The sequence below is a fragment of the Rana temporaria genome, chromosome 4, assembly GCF_905171775.1.
Source record: "Rana temporaria chromosome 4, aRanTem1.1, whole genome shotgun sequence".
Classification (NCBI taxonomy): domain Eukaryota; kingdom Metazoa; phylum Chordata; class Amphibia; order Anura; family Ranidae; genus Rana; species Rana temporaria.
In genome coordinates, this window is record NC_053492.1 from 243,670,781 (window position 1) to 243,687,418 (window position 16,638).

A 16,638-nucleotide genomic window follows, 5' to 3' on the forward strand; every position below is an offset into this window, starting at 1 on the left:
AAACATAATTTACGTCGGGTCAAGTAAAATTAACATAAAACACGCCCACATCTTTAACATTTGAATTCCGCGCCCTTACGCCGGCAGATTTACGCTACGCCACCGTAACTTTAGAGGCAAGTGCTTTGTGAATACAGCACTTGCCTCTCAAAGTTGCGGCGGCGTAGCGTTACTACGATACACTACGCCTACCTAAAATTACGATGCGCTGCGTGGATCTGGCCCTTTGTCTCCATTCTGTAAATTTAAAGAAAAGTAGCGAGCATGTCTGGATACTCTTGGTTTCTAGCTTTCTCCTAAAGTGTTACTCAACCCATAACCCTGCATTCACTATATCTGGTCACTCACAGTGCACAGAACATGAAAATGCAATTATTTTAGTAAATATACACTGCCAAATACCTTTTCTCATCAGCAGTATATAGCAGTCTTATGACTTCTATCAGTGTCTGGTTAAAATTTGTAGGAGGAGTTTCATTCTCCTCTGAATGTCTTATGAGGCTGCATGATGCCTGACTTTCTGTCTGGACAGTGCTGATTGGCCCTGTGCCGATCACATGCACCCCCCCCCCCCCCCCAAAAAAAAAAACTCTCTAGCAATACACACCAAACTGAGCATGTGCAGAGGCTTGCAGAGGATTAACCCCTTAGGTTCCACGGTGAGTAAAACAAGCATGCTTTACTGCATATGCACACTGATTTTACTGTTGTGGATTTACTAACACTTTAATCTGATAATTGATGGAGATATAGAAAACTAGGTATTGGCCAACAGAAACCAGAAGTGCATGGCACAGAAATTTAGAACCCATGTCAGGTTTTACTACGATTTGTGTCTCCATTGTGAGTATTTTCAGTCCATTCCTGCTTTGTCAATTCTACAGGAAACCATACAAAATCTTCCTGGTGGCCGCAAGAATAGCCTTACAAAGGTTCTGATCCTTCTCCAATGATTTCTGGAACCAAATAGAAATAGTTTGAGCTGGAGCTATCTGGTGGTAGATATTTATCCAGCATCATATCCCTTGTGTACAATTACGTGAAATAAGTAAATAATGATTTCAGTTGTCAAAGAAATGTCCTATTGCATCTGTCCCAAAGGTGGTTTCTTGACTTCATAGCAGCATTGGGGGTGTCCTCAGTCCTAGACAGGAACTCTTGAGGTGCCATTGGGAGTATTTCTGCTTTTTCGTATTTGACTCAAGTGTTTGCGAGATCTGAGCACTTTCACTCTCACCTCAAAGACTTCTTGAATAGCTTTACGAAAGCAATGGAAATTGTAATCTATTAAACCTGCACAAAGAAATACAATTGTAAATGTTTTAAGCATTACATTACAGTGTTGCAGATTCTAATCTAAAGGCTATAGTATATTAAGCAGTATGCATCAATGTAGCACCATTTTAGTTATATAGATAGTTCTGTGGTCTTTTTTTTCTGGATATAATTTTGTTTTATATATTTGTGGTGATTCAAACCTAAGGCATGCACCCAACTTCCATATGTACCTCTAACTCCCCCTCCCAAGAGCCTTTTAGTGGTTAATGTTTACAGAAAAGGTGTATAGGTACTTTATATTTTCAGTACACCAAAAAAGCCAATGATTTATATATTTCAATCAGACATTTTTATTTTTCTATATATTCCAGTCAGATCTTTTTTTAAAGAGAAACTTTAGTCTTAAAAAATTTAATAAAAAAAGTCAGCAGCTACAAATACTGTAGTTGCTGACTTTTAAAAATCAGGTTGCCAGTGCCTGGAGTTCAGTCCTGTCTTCACGTGCATGCTCTTTGTCATGACAAAGGGGTGAGATGGAGAGACACACAGAGGAGAGCCGCAATGCCAGAGGCACACGCTTTCAGGGATCAGCAACCATAATAAACGTGGTCAACTCACAGGGGGGAAGTCAGAACCAGGCAAGATCAACCAGGTACTGTAGGAGATAGAAAGGGGCAATTGACAAAGCAAAAACACTATGCTACAGCTTGTACCTTAAAGAGACAGGAGCATCATATATTTTTTTTGGGGGGGGGGTAACAATCACTTTAAAGTGGTTGTAACCCCCATTTATGAAATCTGACCTAGGAACATACATCTGTAGTGTTTACCTATCTCTCTCAAAACCTTTAAGTCCCCTATCTTTCTGCTGCTCTGTTCCTCTGTTAGCAGAGTTACTTCTGTCAAGTTCTCCTACACATGAGATAACAGCAGCTGAAAATTTGTGTCGGGGAGGGAGCTTAGGGGGAGATTATCAGAGAGCTGGTTTATTCACAGTACAGCTCTGCATGTTCCTTCATTCCTCTGCCTTTGTGGAGGTGGGGGGGGGGGCTTCTTTCCTGCAATCAGCTCTCACACAGTGTATGCCCAGACCCCCCTCCCACTGCTGAAACAGGAAAAATTGTAGCACTTTCTAAAGAGTGTAGAAAGCTAAAGACAACAGATATACATGTAAAACTTATGTAGGGATACTTGTTTCATCTCTGTGTATCATATGAGGCTGTTCACTTTACTGGGAGAGGGTTTACATCCACTTTAAGTTATCAGGCCACATACATCCATGCAACTACCCTTTTTATAAGGAAGTCTACAAAAGCAGCCTCTCAGGTGACTTCCAGCAAGTGGTTATTATTTCAGTAGCAAGAGATTAAAATCAGTTGTGTATGTTAGCCTAGGGCTACACAGGCGATTAAATCTATTTGCTGTTGGGAATTTAACTACTGTTTAACAGCAATCTCATTATATTCACATTGATTCCATCATGCTGCACGTGAGACGACTACCAACGAGTCTCAGCAGCATGTAGCCTACTCTTCAAATTTTCTTATAGTTAGCCTCTTTTTTGTCAGTCATTACCTGAATCACCTATACCTGTATACCTGAGTGAAATCAGCTCTCAGGCTCAGTTCACACTGCCACGACTTGGGATCCGACATGTGAGAATGTAATTTAAAAAACAAATGGAAAACAATTATTTAAAAAACATTTTATTACCTTTTCTTTCAAAACTTTCTTCTCTGACAAAACACACAAGAGCTAGAAATTTTGTAACTTCTTTTAGATACAAAACTGTTGTGTTGTTTAGCTTTATGATTGCCAGGGACTCTTTGTCATAAGGGGTACCTGCTCCCTTCAACCTGTTATAAAAATAAATAAAATAGAAATACCATTAAAGAGAACCCTAACCTATAAGACAGTAACTTACATGGAAATGTTACATAAAAAAGAACATATTTCACCCAAATAGTTACTTTTCCTTGTCTACAATTTCGGATTCTTTACAAACCTTCTAATACATTTTGTCATTTTTTTAATTCATCAATATATTCTGCACTGTAAAGTTGAAATTGACATTACAAGTGAAATCTACATTTTAGTGCCATACCCATAGATGGAAGAAATATCAATGACAACATCAATCATGTCGCAGCACAGCTCGTATGTCTGCATGTCCACTGGAGTGCTGTCTGTTGCTATGTAGATTTTACTGACTACATCAAAAAGGAATGCTTTCTCTATCCCTGAATTCTGTAATGAAGAATGACACAGAGAATAGAATTGCAATCAATACTGATCTGGGACACACTATATAGCGCTACAACATTTCTTGTTAATTGGTTGGTATGGCTGGTAGTTAGAATTAATTTTCAATTTCACAAATTGTTAAATTCAGACAAAATGTATTATGGATTGTTTTTGGTGGTTCAGAATTCCCCAAATCTTCTGCCACTAAGGGTGCTTTAAAGGCTGTTACTGCTATATATATATATATATATATATATATATATATATATATATATATATATATATATATCCTCCAATAAAGTTACCAGGCCTCTCCCAAAGTACCAGCCTTCCGCTCGGTCATTTCTGGGACAGGTCCTCCCCTGGTTTCCTCCATTGAGCGGCTTCCTCCCGCAGGACAGACAGCACAGGATCACCTTCAAAGCGTAGGCCCCAGTCAGGACAACTGGGCCTACCTGGTAGGAACGCAGCCTCGGGCCAACATGGTCCCGAGGCCAAAAATCATGCAGCACATACCTTGTGCCAGGAGGGCCACGAGGCGGTAAAAAGGGCCACAAGAAATGGTGTCTGCCCCTTAAGTATCCTTCCCCAGCATGCCCAGCGGGGAGACCACTCCCACTGGGCTGTTCCTGGAGAAAGACACCCAATACACCCTGACCTGCTTGAGTTCCAACATGGGCCTATGGTGGCAATGCCACCCACAAGCAAACAAAGGGAAATACCTCCAAGCACAGCCAAAGCCGGAACAGAGGCTGATTTAGCCTTAAAGCGGTGGTTCCCCTAAAAACAAAATGTTGACATCGCATTTAGCAAATAAATTACAGTTAGAATCGGGTTGTTTTATTTAAAAAATACCTCCGTACGTATCGTTTCCATTATTCGGTCCCACCGCCACTTCCGGGTACGATGCAGGCTGTGGGCGTTCCTAATTGATTGACAGGCATCCGAACGACGCATCCATCGCGTCACGAGATGCCGGAAAAAGCCGAACGTCGGTGCGCATGCGCCGTATAGAGCCGCACCGACGTTCGGCTTTTTTCGGCATCTCGTGACGCGATGGATGCGTCGTTCGGATGCCTGTCAATCAATTAGGAACGCCCACCGCCTGCATCGTACCCGGAAGTGGCGGTGGGACCGAATAATGGAAACGATACGTACGGAGGTATTTTTTAAATAAAACAAGCCGATTCTAACTGTAATTTATTTGCTAAATGCGATGTCAACATTTTATTTCTAGGGGAACCACCGCTTTAATTAACAAAGTCTGAGCTAATTATCAGCTCAGACACCCACAAAATTTGAACATAGGGCCTGGTAATCAGTAGCAGGGCGCTACACATATATATATATATATATATATATATATATATATATATATATACACACACACACACACACATATACACTGTATATTCCTGCTGTTGCCTGGGCATCCTTGACTGCCAGTGCCGTGCCATCCGGTCTCACCCGTTTATCCTAGTATTCATGGCACAGTTTTTAAACGAACTGCCTCAGGCTGGCTATGGTCTCATCATTGTCTCATCATCTCATCAGGTAGGGCTTCCAGGAGACTCCCACACTGCTCTGCACAAATGTACATAATTTGCTGCTATGTAATGGATACTTTATTGAAACCAGGTTCCGATTTTTACTGATTTCACAGATTCTTCCATTTTTACATTTGTTTATGTTTTTTTTTTTTTTTTTTTTTACTTTGCAGAGGTTCAAAGTACACAAAGCATGTGCAGTACGTTCCTTCTGCCCGCAACCCCTTCACAAAGCCAGGACTTGCTGTATAAATGCAGCAGCTGCTTTTTGTCAAGAAAGTAATCCTCTGACACTGTGTTTATCTAATGTTCAGAGAAAAGCTACAACATTACTTATGTATATACACAAAATTGTATTACCCTTATTTATTGATGCTTTTTTAACTCTTAGTTCATCCTAATCAGCCCCAATTAACTCTGTCTTCCCCTTCTTTCTTTGGCTATTATTTTCCTGATTTTTTTTTTGCTTGTTTATTTTATATTAAAGTGACACTAAAGCATTAAAATAAAAATAACAAACATGTTATACTGACCTGCTCTCTTTAATGGTTTTGCACAAAGCAGCTCCAATCCTCCTCTTTTCAAGACCCTCACCAGCACTCTAACAATGCACAGTAGGAAACCAGCTGTGACGCCTGTAGGCTTCAATGGTGGTTTCTCTTACTTACAATGCCAGCGCCTGCCCCAAAAGACGATTTACGAATCGGCTCGGGGTGCTGGCATTGCAGGATCCCTGGACAGGTAAGGGTCCTAATATTAAAAGTCAGTAGCTACAGTATTTGTAGCTCCTGACTTTAGATTTTTTATGGACTGGAGCTCCTCTTTAAGTATTTAAACAGTCCAATAGTAATATATTATTACAGTACTTTAAAGTTGATATTTTGTGTATATATGAATTATAAATCACCTTTTTAGTTCAGTAATCTAATTTTATTATAGGAGCATATTTATAATGCAATTGATAGCAAATTTGCCCATCAGGCCTTTAGATATAGTTATAATGCACATTTTTGACCCACTGAATTGGGTAAAAGTTGCTCCTATTCATTGTACATCTGTATTTTCCCTTCTATGGGAAATCAAAGCCTCAGTAACATTCATCATATCTATAAGAAGGCAAGTTACAGCCGCAAGCCAAGTTCTCTGTTTCATATTTGATACTTTGAGATATTGATTTTTTTTGAATGATTCATCCATTGATACCTGTGGTGGAACTGTTATGCTTGTTCTAGCACACACCCCACACACATTTTCTAGATTGCAAGGTTTATGAAGTGGAACTGCAATCCATCAAATAGCAATAAAATATTGTTTTTTGTTTTTCTGAATCCTTCCATAACATGTGTTTGTACCTCTTGATTGGGCCAATAGGTCCATTATTTTTTCCACTACCAATAAAAGACCAAGCTGCTCAGCACAAGTGTCAATTACAGTTAAAACTACAGAAAAACTAGAAATTAACCCGCACTTAGTGTCCCAGTCATTAATTAAACTGCAGCAACCTCTATCTGAATACAAGATATGTGCATGCAAAAAACAACAAAAAGTCTGCTGTCTCTTTAAATTTTCATACCAAGCGCTAAAGTGCTAGAAATATTCATATATTAATTATATATATATACACAAGGCTTTTTTTCAGGGGAAACTTGGTGGAACTCAGTTCCACCAGCTCTGGCTCAGACCCTTGGGGTCCGGAAAGGGGGAGGAAGCATATAAGCGGAAGTTCCACTTTTGGGTGGAACTCCGCTTTAAAGTTACACTATACTCTGGTTTTAAAATACCTATACAAATATGTATTTTTAACTCAAAAAGTACCTTCTGTTCTCAGCCCCCTCCAAGTCTCCAGATTCCTTTCATTTGCTGCTGTAACCTGACTATCTATTAGAGGGTGGCTAGATTCATTCTTCATGGTCACACTGTGTAGGAACATAGCCTCCCTTCCTTGCTCCCAAGATTCACTATGGACTATTAGATCAGTAGTCTGCATAGAGCAGTGCACTAGTCAAAACTAACATGTTCCAAAAAATGGAATTGAGGGGATAAAGGAGAGGTTGGAGAGGTGTTTAAACCCAGTAAGAAAAAATAAATGACAGGGCTTTTTTTGGCCATACTTCTCTTTTAGGTCACAGGAGTGCACTAAAGTAAAACCCAGATTCCTGACCGGTAGCTTGCGTGCCACTGAGAGCCTGAGACAGTCACCCCTCCACAGCCCAAAGCTCCAGTGATTGCCAGAGGGGCAGAGCTGAGAGCAGCGACAGTCACCCCTCTCTGCTCAGAGAAGACTGAGAACTGAGCAATTAGTGGTAATTGTATCACTCAGTTCTCTGGCTTAGGCCCCGTACACACGACAGAGGAACTCGACGTGCTTGGCACGTCAAGTTCCTCGTCGAGTTCTGGGATGAAGCCGCCGAGGAGCTCGGCGGGCCGCCTTCTCCCATTGAACAACGAGAAAATAGAGAACATGTTCTCTATTTTCTCGTCGAGCTCCTCGGCGGCTCCATCGAGCCAAAACTGTACAGACGACAGAGTTTCTCGGCAGAATCCGGGTTTTGACCGAGTTTCTCTGTGAATTCTGCCGAGAAACTCTGTCGTGTGTACGAGGCCTTAGACCTGACGGGGGCCAGCTGCCGTTTTCAGATTGGGATGCTGCAAACATATAAGTGAGTATAGATGTTGCTATCCTGCACTTCTCATTTAAGTAGTGGATGTATATGGATTATTTAGGGAGAATAGGGATATAATTTTGTGTCATTTTTAAGTTCTTTTAAAGCTTCATGACCATCTGAGAATACTCTGTTCACAGCATGATAATGCTGCTGTGCAATTTCAGGATATCACCCTGTTAGGCTGAACGCTGGTGACAAATCACTAAGAAACTGCTTGACAGTCTCTATGGAATCGCCTTCCACTAGCTAGGCCTACGGCTAGTTAGTTAGATTTGATGGCATTCAGTGCAAGTTTGAGAGTGATTCCACAGAGGTACAGTATGTGTAAGACTCTCCTACTCGTCTCAGTTACTGGTGATGTGTTACTAGCTGCAGAGTTGCCCGTGTGACATCAGCCTTAAAGGAAGTGTAAGCATAACAGATCTACTGGCACAACCAACAGGTAATAAAACTATAATTGGGGCTAATTAGAAAAAACTGCTGCTTTGTACATTCTAGTGACAGACTGTATCATATGTCTTTTTTTTTTTCACTTTCAACCGAAAATTCTCATTTGAATTTGTTGGCATTTACTCCTTACTCCTGCCATGAATTTGCATGTCTTCCAAGGGCATACAAATCTAAGCAGGCTGTCTATACTTACACTTGTCTGCATTTTTAAAATATGCCCACTGAACAGATTTCTGCAAACTATGTCTGCAAAGCTGTCAGTTACTGTGTAAAAGAAGAGTCTCTCCATAGCAACCTGCAGTAAGAGAATATAATGCTTTTGTTAAGCATAACCCTCCAGCTATTTCAGGTCTGGAATGCCAACGATGTATATTAATCACAATTTATTTTCTATTAAAGCAGAGTTCAGTTTATTTGTCTCCTCCCCCCTGTGGTGCCAGATTTGGCACCTTTCGGGGGAGCGGATACCTGTCTTTCTATTCCCACTTTCGGGAGACCAGGCCGTGGTGCATTACGTCGGCAGCTCGTCTCCCTCCTCCGTCCCCTCGCTGCCAGGCCAGTAGGAGAGCCACCGGCAATGGTGGTGACAGCACCCGACAGGTGATGGAAACATCGCTGGTATTCAGGACAGGTAAGTGTTCTATTATTAAAAGTCAGCAGCGGCAGTATTTGCAGCTGGCTTTTCAATTTTGCAGGGGTGGGCAGACCTCCGCTTTAACAGTTCTTCTGTGTAATGCTGCCCATAAATAGATAAATAATTGACCAACATACATGGAAGTTATTGTTTTTCCTATATAAACAGCATTTGTTCCGGCTATAAACAATACCGTTGTAAGGACTGGCAGTTTTTTTCCTGCAGAAACCCCAGCTGGATAACCACATTGCGAGCGCCTTTCTCCATCCACTACAAGTCTGCACCGTCCAGCTCTCTGCTGTTTGTGTGGTCAGATGACAAGCCTCTTATTATTACCTTCCCTAAAAGCAGCTTTATCGCCTTCAAGACAGCAGCCTTTCAATGGCTGTCTCATGGGAATGATGGCCTCAGCAAGAAGGGTGTACAGGCATTAAATGAGTTGTAAAGGCTTGTGTTTTTTCACCTTAATGCATCCTATGCATTAAGGTGAAAAAACACCATGCAGTCACCGGCCCACCAGCCCCCCGTTTTCCGTTTCCGTTGGTGTGTCCCCGCCATCCCTCTCTCCACAGGTTCCTGGCTCTTGATTGGATAGATTGAGCCATTGGCTCCCGCTGTTGTCAATCAAATCCAATGAGGCGGGTGCCGGGCCCGAGTCTGTGGACCCAAGGTAACCCCCTCAAGAGAGTGCTTCTCCAAGGGGGATATCTACTGTGTGGAAGAGCCGCAAGAGCCGCAGTGGGACCCCAAAAATGGACGATCAGGCCACTGATCTGCACAGTGGAGGAAAGTATGACATGTTTTTTATAAAAAAAAACAAAAAACAATCCTTTACAACCACTTTAAGAATCCACACAACAATTTCAAACAGTCTTCTACTAGCTAAATTCCACATCAAATGTAATATTCAACACATCCTGGTTGGCCACAGCAAATAAGTATAAAATAAATTCTAGCATCCATACAAACACAATCTATTTCTGACGAGGAAATGTCCAAAAAAATAATAAAAATTCGAACTTGTCAAGGCTGCCTCCACACAGTCTCTCTGCAGAGCAACATGCTCTGTTTGCTTCAAGGTTTGCAAAAGTTCTAAGAGACTCCTGTAAAGACAGTTTCCACCTTTGTCGAGAACAATCACAGCAGTTTTATAATTGTTCTTGCTTATTCTAGTTTCTCAGGTATGCACTGCACCCTTTGCTTACCAAGATACGTTATAGCTTTCTCAGTGCTTCATAAGAGATAACAATTACAGCAGCAGTGACAATCTGAACATAAAAACACTAATCAAAATATGAAACAGTAAATAAAACCTCACCAAAAATTACTTTCAGGTAAACAAAATATTATAATAATAATAATGCAAAATGTGCATTTACTGCAAATACAATGGTAGGTGACATGAATGTTTCCCTTAGAACTAAGGATGAGCTCCGGCGTGTTCGCACACCCCACACGTGCAGAGCCTGCCAGGAAGTCGGCACTGCGCTGTGCTAATCACAGGCAGTGAGACATTTCCCGATCTCTGCAGCAGCTCCCCTGGAAATGTCTCACTGCCTGTGATAAGCGCAGTGCAGCGCCGACTTCCTGGCGGGCTCTGCACGTGGGGTGTGCGAACACGTCGGAGCTCATCCTTACTTAGAACATGTGGCCGGCTGACATTTAAAATGTATTGGGATAGTTTTGCAGAAACAAAATACTCAAATGCTACCTTTAATAATAACATGAAAAATTATTTTATACTTTTTAACATATAAATATGTAAATTGACTTACGGATATAAAAATGTTCAGCAGGTTCTCTAAAGTTGGAAGCTGTGGGATTAGTTTTTGAACAACTTTGCTGAAAGCTTCAAAGATTGAATGGTCATATATACTAGTAAGATAAAAGCTGCAAAAAAAAACAAAACACAGTATTAATATAAAAAATTGAGTATGATATTGTAAAATCTGTGATTTTTCATCGTAAGAAACAGATTAGTACTTTCAGAGCTGAGACCAACAATGCCAAAGTATTCCCCCCTCCCCCCAAGCTAGGGCAGAAGGTGAAATGACATCCACTGTCAGCCAATTCTCCAACTTTTCAGAACAAGGACCACATCGTATATTTTACAACTTTACACAGGCTGAAAAAAAAATTGGTTTTATAAATAAATGAATCAAATTTAGCTTCATAATATTTTTATTTTGTGTTTTGCATGCATCAGTTCAGCACACAGTATTCAGAATGCAGACGTACATTCAGTCAAAGAACGTGTAATCAAGGAAAACAAACAAAAAATTATTGGTTGCATAAAGAAACCGTTGAAAAGGGTAAAACAACTAATAGAGGTATTAGTCTACAACTTTACAAAGTCTATGATTGCCCTGATAGTTATCACATCCTTCAACCATTATAAAACAAAAGAACCACCAGAGGGAAAACTATGTGACAAAAGAAAAATCTATTTCCAGCGGAGCGGAAATACCTCAGGGAATAAACAGTTTTGCAAGTGAAAAATGTCTCCTGCAGGACAGAAAAAGCCTACACTCCTAAGTTTACCAAAACATATACAGAGCCATAAGAAAAATACAAGCAACCGTTGTAAGTATTCCATGCCAATTTATAACAATTTTTTTTAAATTATGAATGGACATATCTTTTATTTATCAACCTGCGTGTGATTTATACGCAGTTATAGATGAATGAATGACTGACTTTTTTTTAATCCCTTTTGTGTTGTTAAATTCATGATCAGCAAACAAAGCCAGGTTTTTGAAGCAAAGTATACTGTATAATAAAAGTGTACCTTGCCATTCTATACAGTACATTAAGTGTGTCTTACCTGAGGTGAATTTTCTCCAGCCCAGCATCAGTAAGGTCATCATTTGCTCTCTGGTGGATATCTCTTTGAGTCTCTATTTTGTGATCATCTGACAACCCATCAACTTTATGAATAAAAACCTCAAAGTTAATATCAGGGTTCACTTTGTAAGCGCTAGTGACCGTGAGGTGTAATCTAGCGAGTGCTTCCATATAATCATCCTGGTTATCATCATAAAACAGAAAAAAGAGAGTGTTACAGAAACATTTACAAATGACAAAACAATTATTTCTGTATACTGTTGAACTCTGTTAACCAGGGCAGCTATCTAAAGTATTAATCATTTACACCTGAATCTAGCAGAAGGTGCAATTTACTTAATCCATTGAAAGTTGGACGATCCGACTTTGCCCTACGACTTCATGTCCGACTTCCATGCAACTTCAATGAACGGGATCCGACTTTGAACCGACCATACCAGACCCTTTGAGTCTGGTATGGATCTTGAGCGGTAACCTCATGCCAAAATGAAAAAAAAATAAAAATAACGGCATGAGTCCCCTGCAAGACCATACCAGACCCTCTGGTCTGGTATGGATTTTAAAGCGGGGGTTCACCCTAAAAACAATTTTCTAACATTACATTGACATGACTCTCGACAATGACAGTATGCCGTTTTTTTTTTGCTGTACATACCTTCGTACAGCTATTTTCTTCCCTGGCTTCTGGGTAGTGAATCCCGAGGGAGTGGGCGTTCCTATCCAGCAGGTGATTGACGTGATGACAAAAACTACCTCCCCCCGTCGCATAAGGAGCGTCACGGTTCGCCGAAAGAAGCCGAACGGTGGTGCGCAGGCGCCATATAGCGCCGACTCGCCGTTCGGCTTCTTTCGGCAACTCGTGACGCTCCTTATGCGACGGGGGGAGCTAGTTTTTGTCATCACGTCAATCACCTGCTGGATAGGAACGCCCACTCCCGCGGGATTCACTACCCGGAAGCCAGGGAAGAAAATAGCTGCAAAAAAAAAACGGCATACTGTCATTGTCGAGAGTCATGTCAATGTAATGTTAGAAAATAGTTTTTAGGGTGAACCCCCGCTTTAAGGGGAACCCCCATGCCAAAATTACAATTAAAAAGGTGTGGGGTACCCCCATAATCCATACCAGACTGTTATCCGAGCATGCAGCCCGGCAGGTCAGGAAAGTGGGGACTAGCGAGCACCCCCCCTCCTGAACCATACCAGGCCACATGCTCTCAACATGGGGGTTAGGTGCTTTGGGGGAAGGTTGATGGGGACAAGGGCCTTATCCAAACAACCCTGGGTGGTGGCTTTGCGGGTCTGCGGGCAGGAGGCTTATCTGAATCAGGAAGCCCCCTTTAACAAGGGGGCCCCCAGACCCGTCCCCCACAGGTGAATGAGTAGAGGTATATTGTACCCCTACTCATTCACCCCAAAAAAGTGTCAAAAATAAATAAAAACAGTACACAGGTTTTTGAAAAAGGCCTTTATTAAAAATGAAGAATGTACCGCGGTTCTCTTGAAAGGCAAGAACACGGTGACGTCATCGCGTGCGATGAGCATGCGCTCATCACATTCGATGCCGTCGCCGCCATCTTGCTGCACCCTACCTATGCCTAGGAAGCTACCACGCATGCGTCAAAGTCATTTCGAGCATGCACAGGTTTCCACAGCCACAGGTAAGTATACACACTCTCGGGTTTCTCGGCAGGAAAACTGCAGAGAATCGCACAACAAGAAAAATAGAGAACATGGGGCCAGATCCACAAAAGAGATACGACGGAGTAACTGCTGTTACTCCATCGTATCCCTTGTCCTAACTTTGGAACTGATCCACAGAAGCAGTTTTCCAAAGTTAGGCAGAAGATCCGGCATGTGTAATTGAATTACACTGCCGAATCTTAGGATGCAGTACCGCATCCGCCGCTGGGGGCATTTCGAGTCGAAATGCCGCTTCTAGTATGCAAATTAGCACTTAAGGCGATCCACAAAGCTTTTCAGCTTCGTTTTTTCGCCGTAAGTTTTAGTTTGCAAGTGTAAAACTAGGGCTGGTGTTACAAAGTGTAAACTAGTAACACCATGTAAAAGCCCATTCAAGCGACGGCATTTGGTATGCATTCCCGAGGGAGAACTCCACGGCAATTTGTAAAAACAAAACCGGCATGGGTTCCCCCCCCCCCAGGAGCATACCAGGCCCTTAGGTCTGGTATGGGTTGTAAGGAGACCCCCCTACGCCGAAAAATCGACGTAGGGGGTCCCCCTACAATCCATACCAGACCCGTATCCAAAGCACGCTACCCGGCCGGCCAGGAATGGGAGTGGGGACGAGCGAGCACCCCCCCCTCCTGAGCCGTGCCAGGCCGCATGCCCTCAACATGGGGGGGTTGGGTGCTCTGGGGCAGGGGGGCGCACTGCGGGCCCCCCCACCCCAGAGCACCCTGTCCCCATGTTGATGAGGACAGGACCTCTTCCCGACAACCCTTGCCGTTGGTTGTCGGGGTCTGTGGGCGGGGGCTTATCGGAATCTGGGAGTGCCCTCAAAAAGGGGGGCCCCAGATACCGGCCCCCCACCCTAAGTGAATGGATATGGGGTACATCCTACCCCTACCCATTCACCTGGAGGCAAAAAGTTAAACTTATTAAACACACAACACAAGGGTTTTTAAAATATTTTATTAGTCTGCTCCGGAGGCCCCCCCTGTCTTCTTTATTAGCTCTAATACCAGGGGGGGCTTCTTCTTCCACTCTCCGGGGGTCTTTTTCCGCTCTCCGGGGGTCTTCTTCTATCTCCGCCGCTCTCCGCTGTTGACTCGGCGAACCCCGGTTCTTCTGCAGCTGTCCGGTGCCTTCTCCTTCAGCGCTGGCTGCCTGCTATCTTCGTGTGTTAGCTCAATTACTAGCAGGCAGCCATCGCGGTCTTCTGTGACGTCAGGTTCTTCTTCTCCCCTCTTCCGATGTTGACTCGTCGCCTCTTGACACTGCAATGATGGAACGCGCCTTGCATCCCATTTATATAGGCATCACCGTCCCATCATGCTCCGGCAGGTACCCACGTGGTGGGTGCCTACCCACGTGCACCCACCACGTGGGTACCTACCGGAGCATGATGGGACGGTGATGCCTATATAAATGGGATGCAAGGCGCGCTTCCATCATTACAGTGACAAGAGGCGACGAGTCAACATCGGAAGAAGGGAGAAGAAGAACCTGACGTCACAGAAGACCGCGATGGCTGCCTGCTAGTAATTGAGCTAACACACGAAGATAGCAGGCAGCCAGCGCTGAAGGAGAAGGCACCGGACAGCTGCAGAAGAACCGGGGTTCGCCGAGTCAACAGCGGAGAGCGGCGGAGATAGAAGAAGACCCCCGGAGAGCGGAAGAAGACCCCCCCCCGGAGAGCGGAGAAGACCCCCGGAGAGTGGAAGAAGAAGCCCCCCCTGGTATTAGAGCTAATAAAGAAGACAGGGGGGCCTCCGGAGCAGACTAATAAAATATTTTAAAAACCCTTGTGTTGTGTGTTTAATAACTTTAACTTTTTGCCTCCAGGTGAATGGGTAGGGGTACGATGTACCCCATATCCATTCACTTAGGGTGGGGGGCCGGTATCTGGGGGCCCCCTTATTTGAGGGGACTCCCAGATTCCGATAAGCCCCCGCCCGCAGACCCCGACAACCAACGGCAAGGGTTGTCGGGAAGAGGTCCTGTCCTCATCAACATGGGGACAGGGTGCTCTGGGGTGGGGGGGCCCGCAGTGCGCCCCCCTGCCCCAGAGCACCCAACCCCCCCATGTTGAGGGCATGCGGCCTGGCACGGCTCAGGAGGGGGGGGGGCGCTCGCTCGTCCCCACTCCCTTTCCTGACCGGCCGGGTAGCGTGCTTTGGATACGGGTCTGGTATGGATTGTAGGGGGACCCCCCTATGCCGAAAAATCGACGTAGGGGGGTCTCCTTACAACCCATACCAGACCTAAGGGCCTGGTATGCTCCTGGGGGGTGAACCCATGCCGTTTTTTTCTTTGAAAATTGGCATGGAGTTCTCCCTCAGGAATGCATGCCGAGCGACGCTGTCAATTTTTTTTTTTTTTCCCGAAGCAACTTTTTTAAGCCGGCGCGATCCACAAAACTCGGCGTAACGTAACTTCGCGCATGCGCAGTACAGCCGGCGCGGGAGCGCGCCTCATTTAAATTTCTAGTTAAGTGCTTTGTGGATCGGGCACTTAGGTAGAAATTTTAAGGCAGTGTAACTTAAATGGGATTTTTTAAGTTGCGCCAGGTTTTTGTGGATCTGGCCCACATTCTCTATTTTTCTCGTCTAGATTCTGGGCATTTTTTATTGTCGAGAAACCTGAAAGCCTCGTACACACACTCGGTTTACTCGGCAAGAAAGCTCTGCCAGCAGTTTTCGTGCTGGTTCTTGCCGAGTAAACCGAGCGTGTGTATGAGGCTGAAGTGTCATAATTCTCATTGCTATTGGTTTCGTAGATAATAAAGTTGTTTGGGGAACGTAAGTTTCTCTCTTATCTCTATGGTCAGCTGGCGGCTTCAGTCTCAGGCTCCCTGGTGGAATGGGAGAGCCCATGGAATTGATGGTAGGCGTGGGACCACCTTTTGCCACATGTAAAAGTAATCCAGTGGCTTTATAGTCACACTAATCACTTTTACATTATTCATCATTACCGGCTGAAAAAAAGATACTGGGGTCATGACTGTAGCTGATCTGCAGCCCTGACCCTGGTATAACCACTGGACCCTGAGGATGTACGGGTACTATTGCACACGATACTCCTGTTTGAGCAACTACTTTTTCCAACGTTTTTTTTTAAATGTATTATCGCACATATGCGTTCAGGCAATTTTCACGCAAATTTGCACACATTTTCAAGCATGCGTGGAAGCTTATTCATGGATTGACAAATGTTAATGTATAAATCTGTGTACATTTTGTGCGCAAACGTGCGCAAATTCGCACAATTGCGCGCATGAGACGTAAATTACTAA

At 43.5% G+C, this 16,638-nt stretch overlaps 1 protein-coding gene across 2 annotated transcripts in view; it reads right to left on the reverse strand.

Annotated features, from left to right (window-relative positions):
* Positions 1 to 641: 641 nt before the first annotated feature.
* RRAGD (Ras related GTP binding D) overlaps positions 642 to 16,638 on the reverse strand; it is a 30,208-nt gene continuing 14,211 nt past the window's right edge. For both annotated transcript variants that reach the window (XM_040350093.1, XM_040350094.1), the window contains exons 3-7: positions 11,644 to 11,843; positions 10,595 to 10,709; positions 3,383 to 3,525; positions 2,992 to 3,134; positions 642 to 1,293 (exon numbers count right to left, since the gene is read on the reverse strand). In XM_040350093.1, coding sequence (XP_040206027.1) covers positions 1,145 to 1,293; positions 2,992 to 3,134; positions 3,383 to 3,525; positions 10,595 to 10,709; positions 11,644 to 11,843 — 750 coding nt within the window. In that variant the 3' untranslated portion in view covers positions 642 to 1,144. The remainder of the gene's footprint in view (positions 1,294 to 2,991; positions 3,135 to 3,382; positions 3,526 to 10,594; positions 10,710 to 11,643; positions 11,844 to 16,638) is intronic.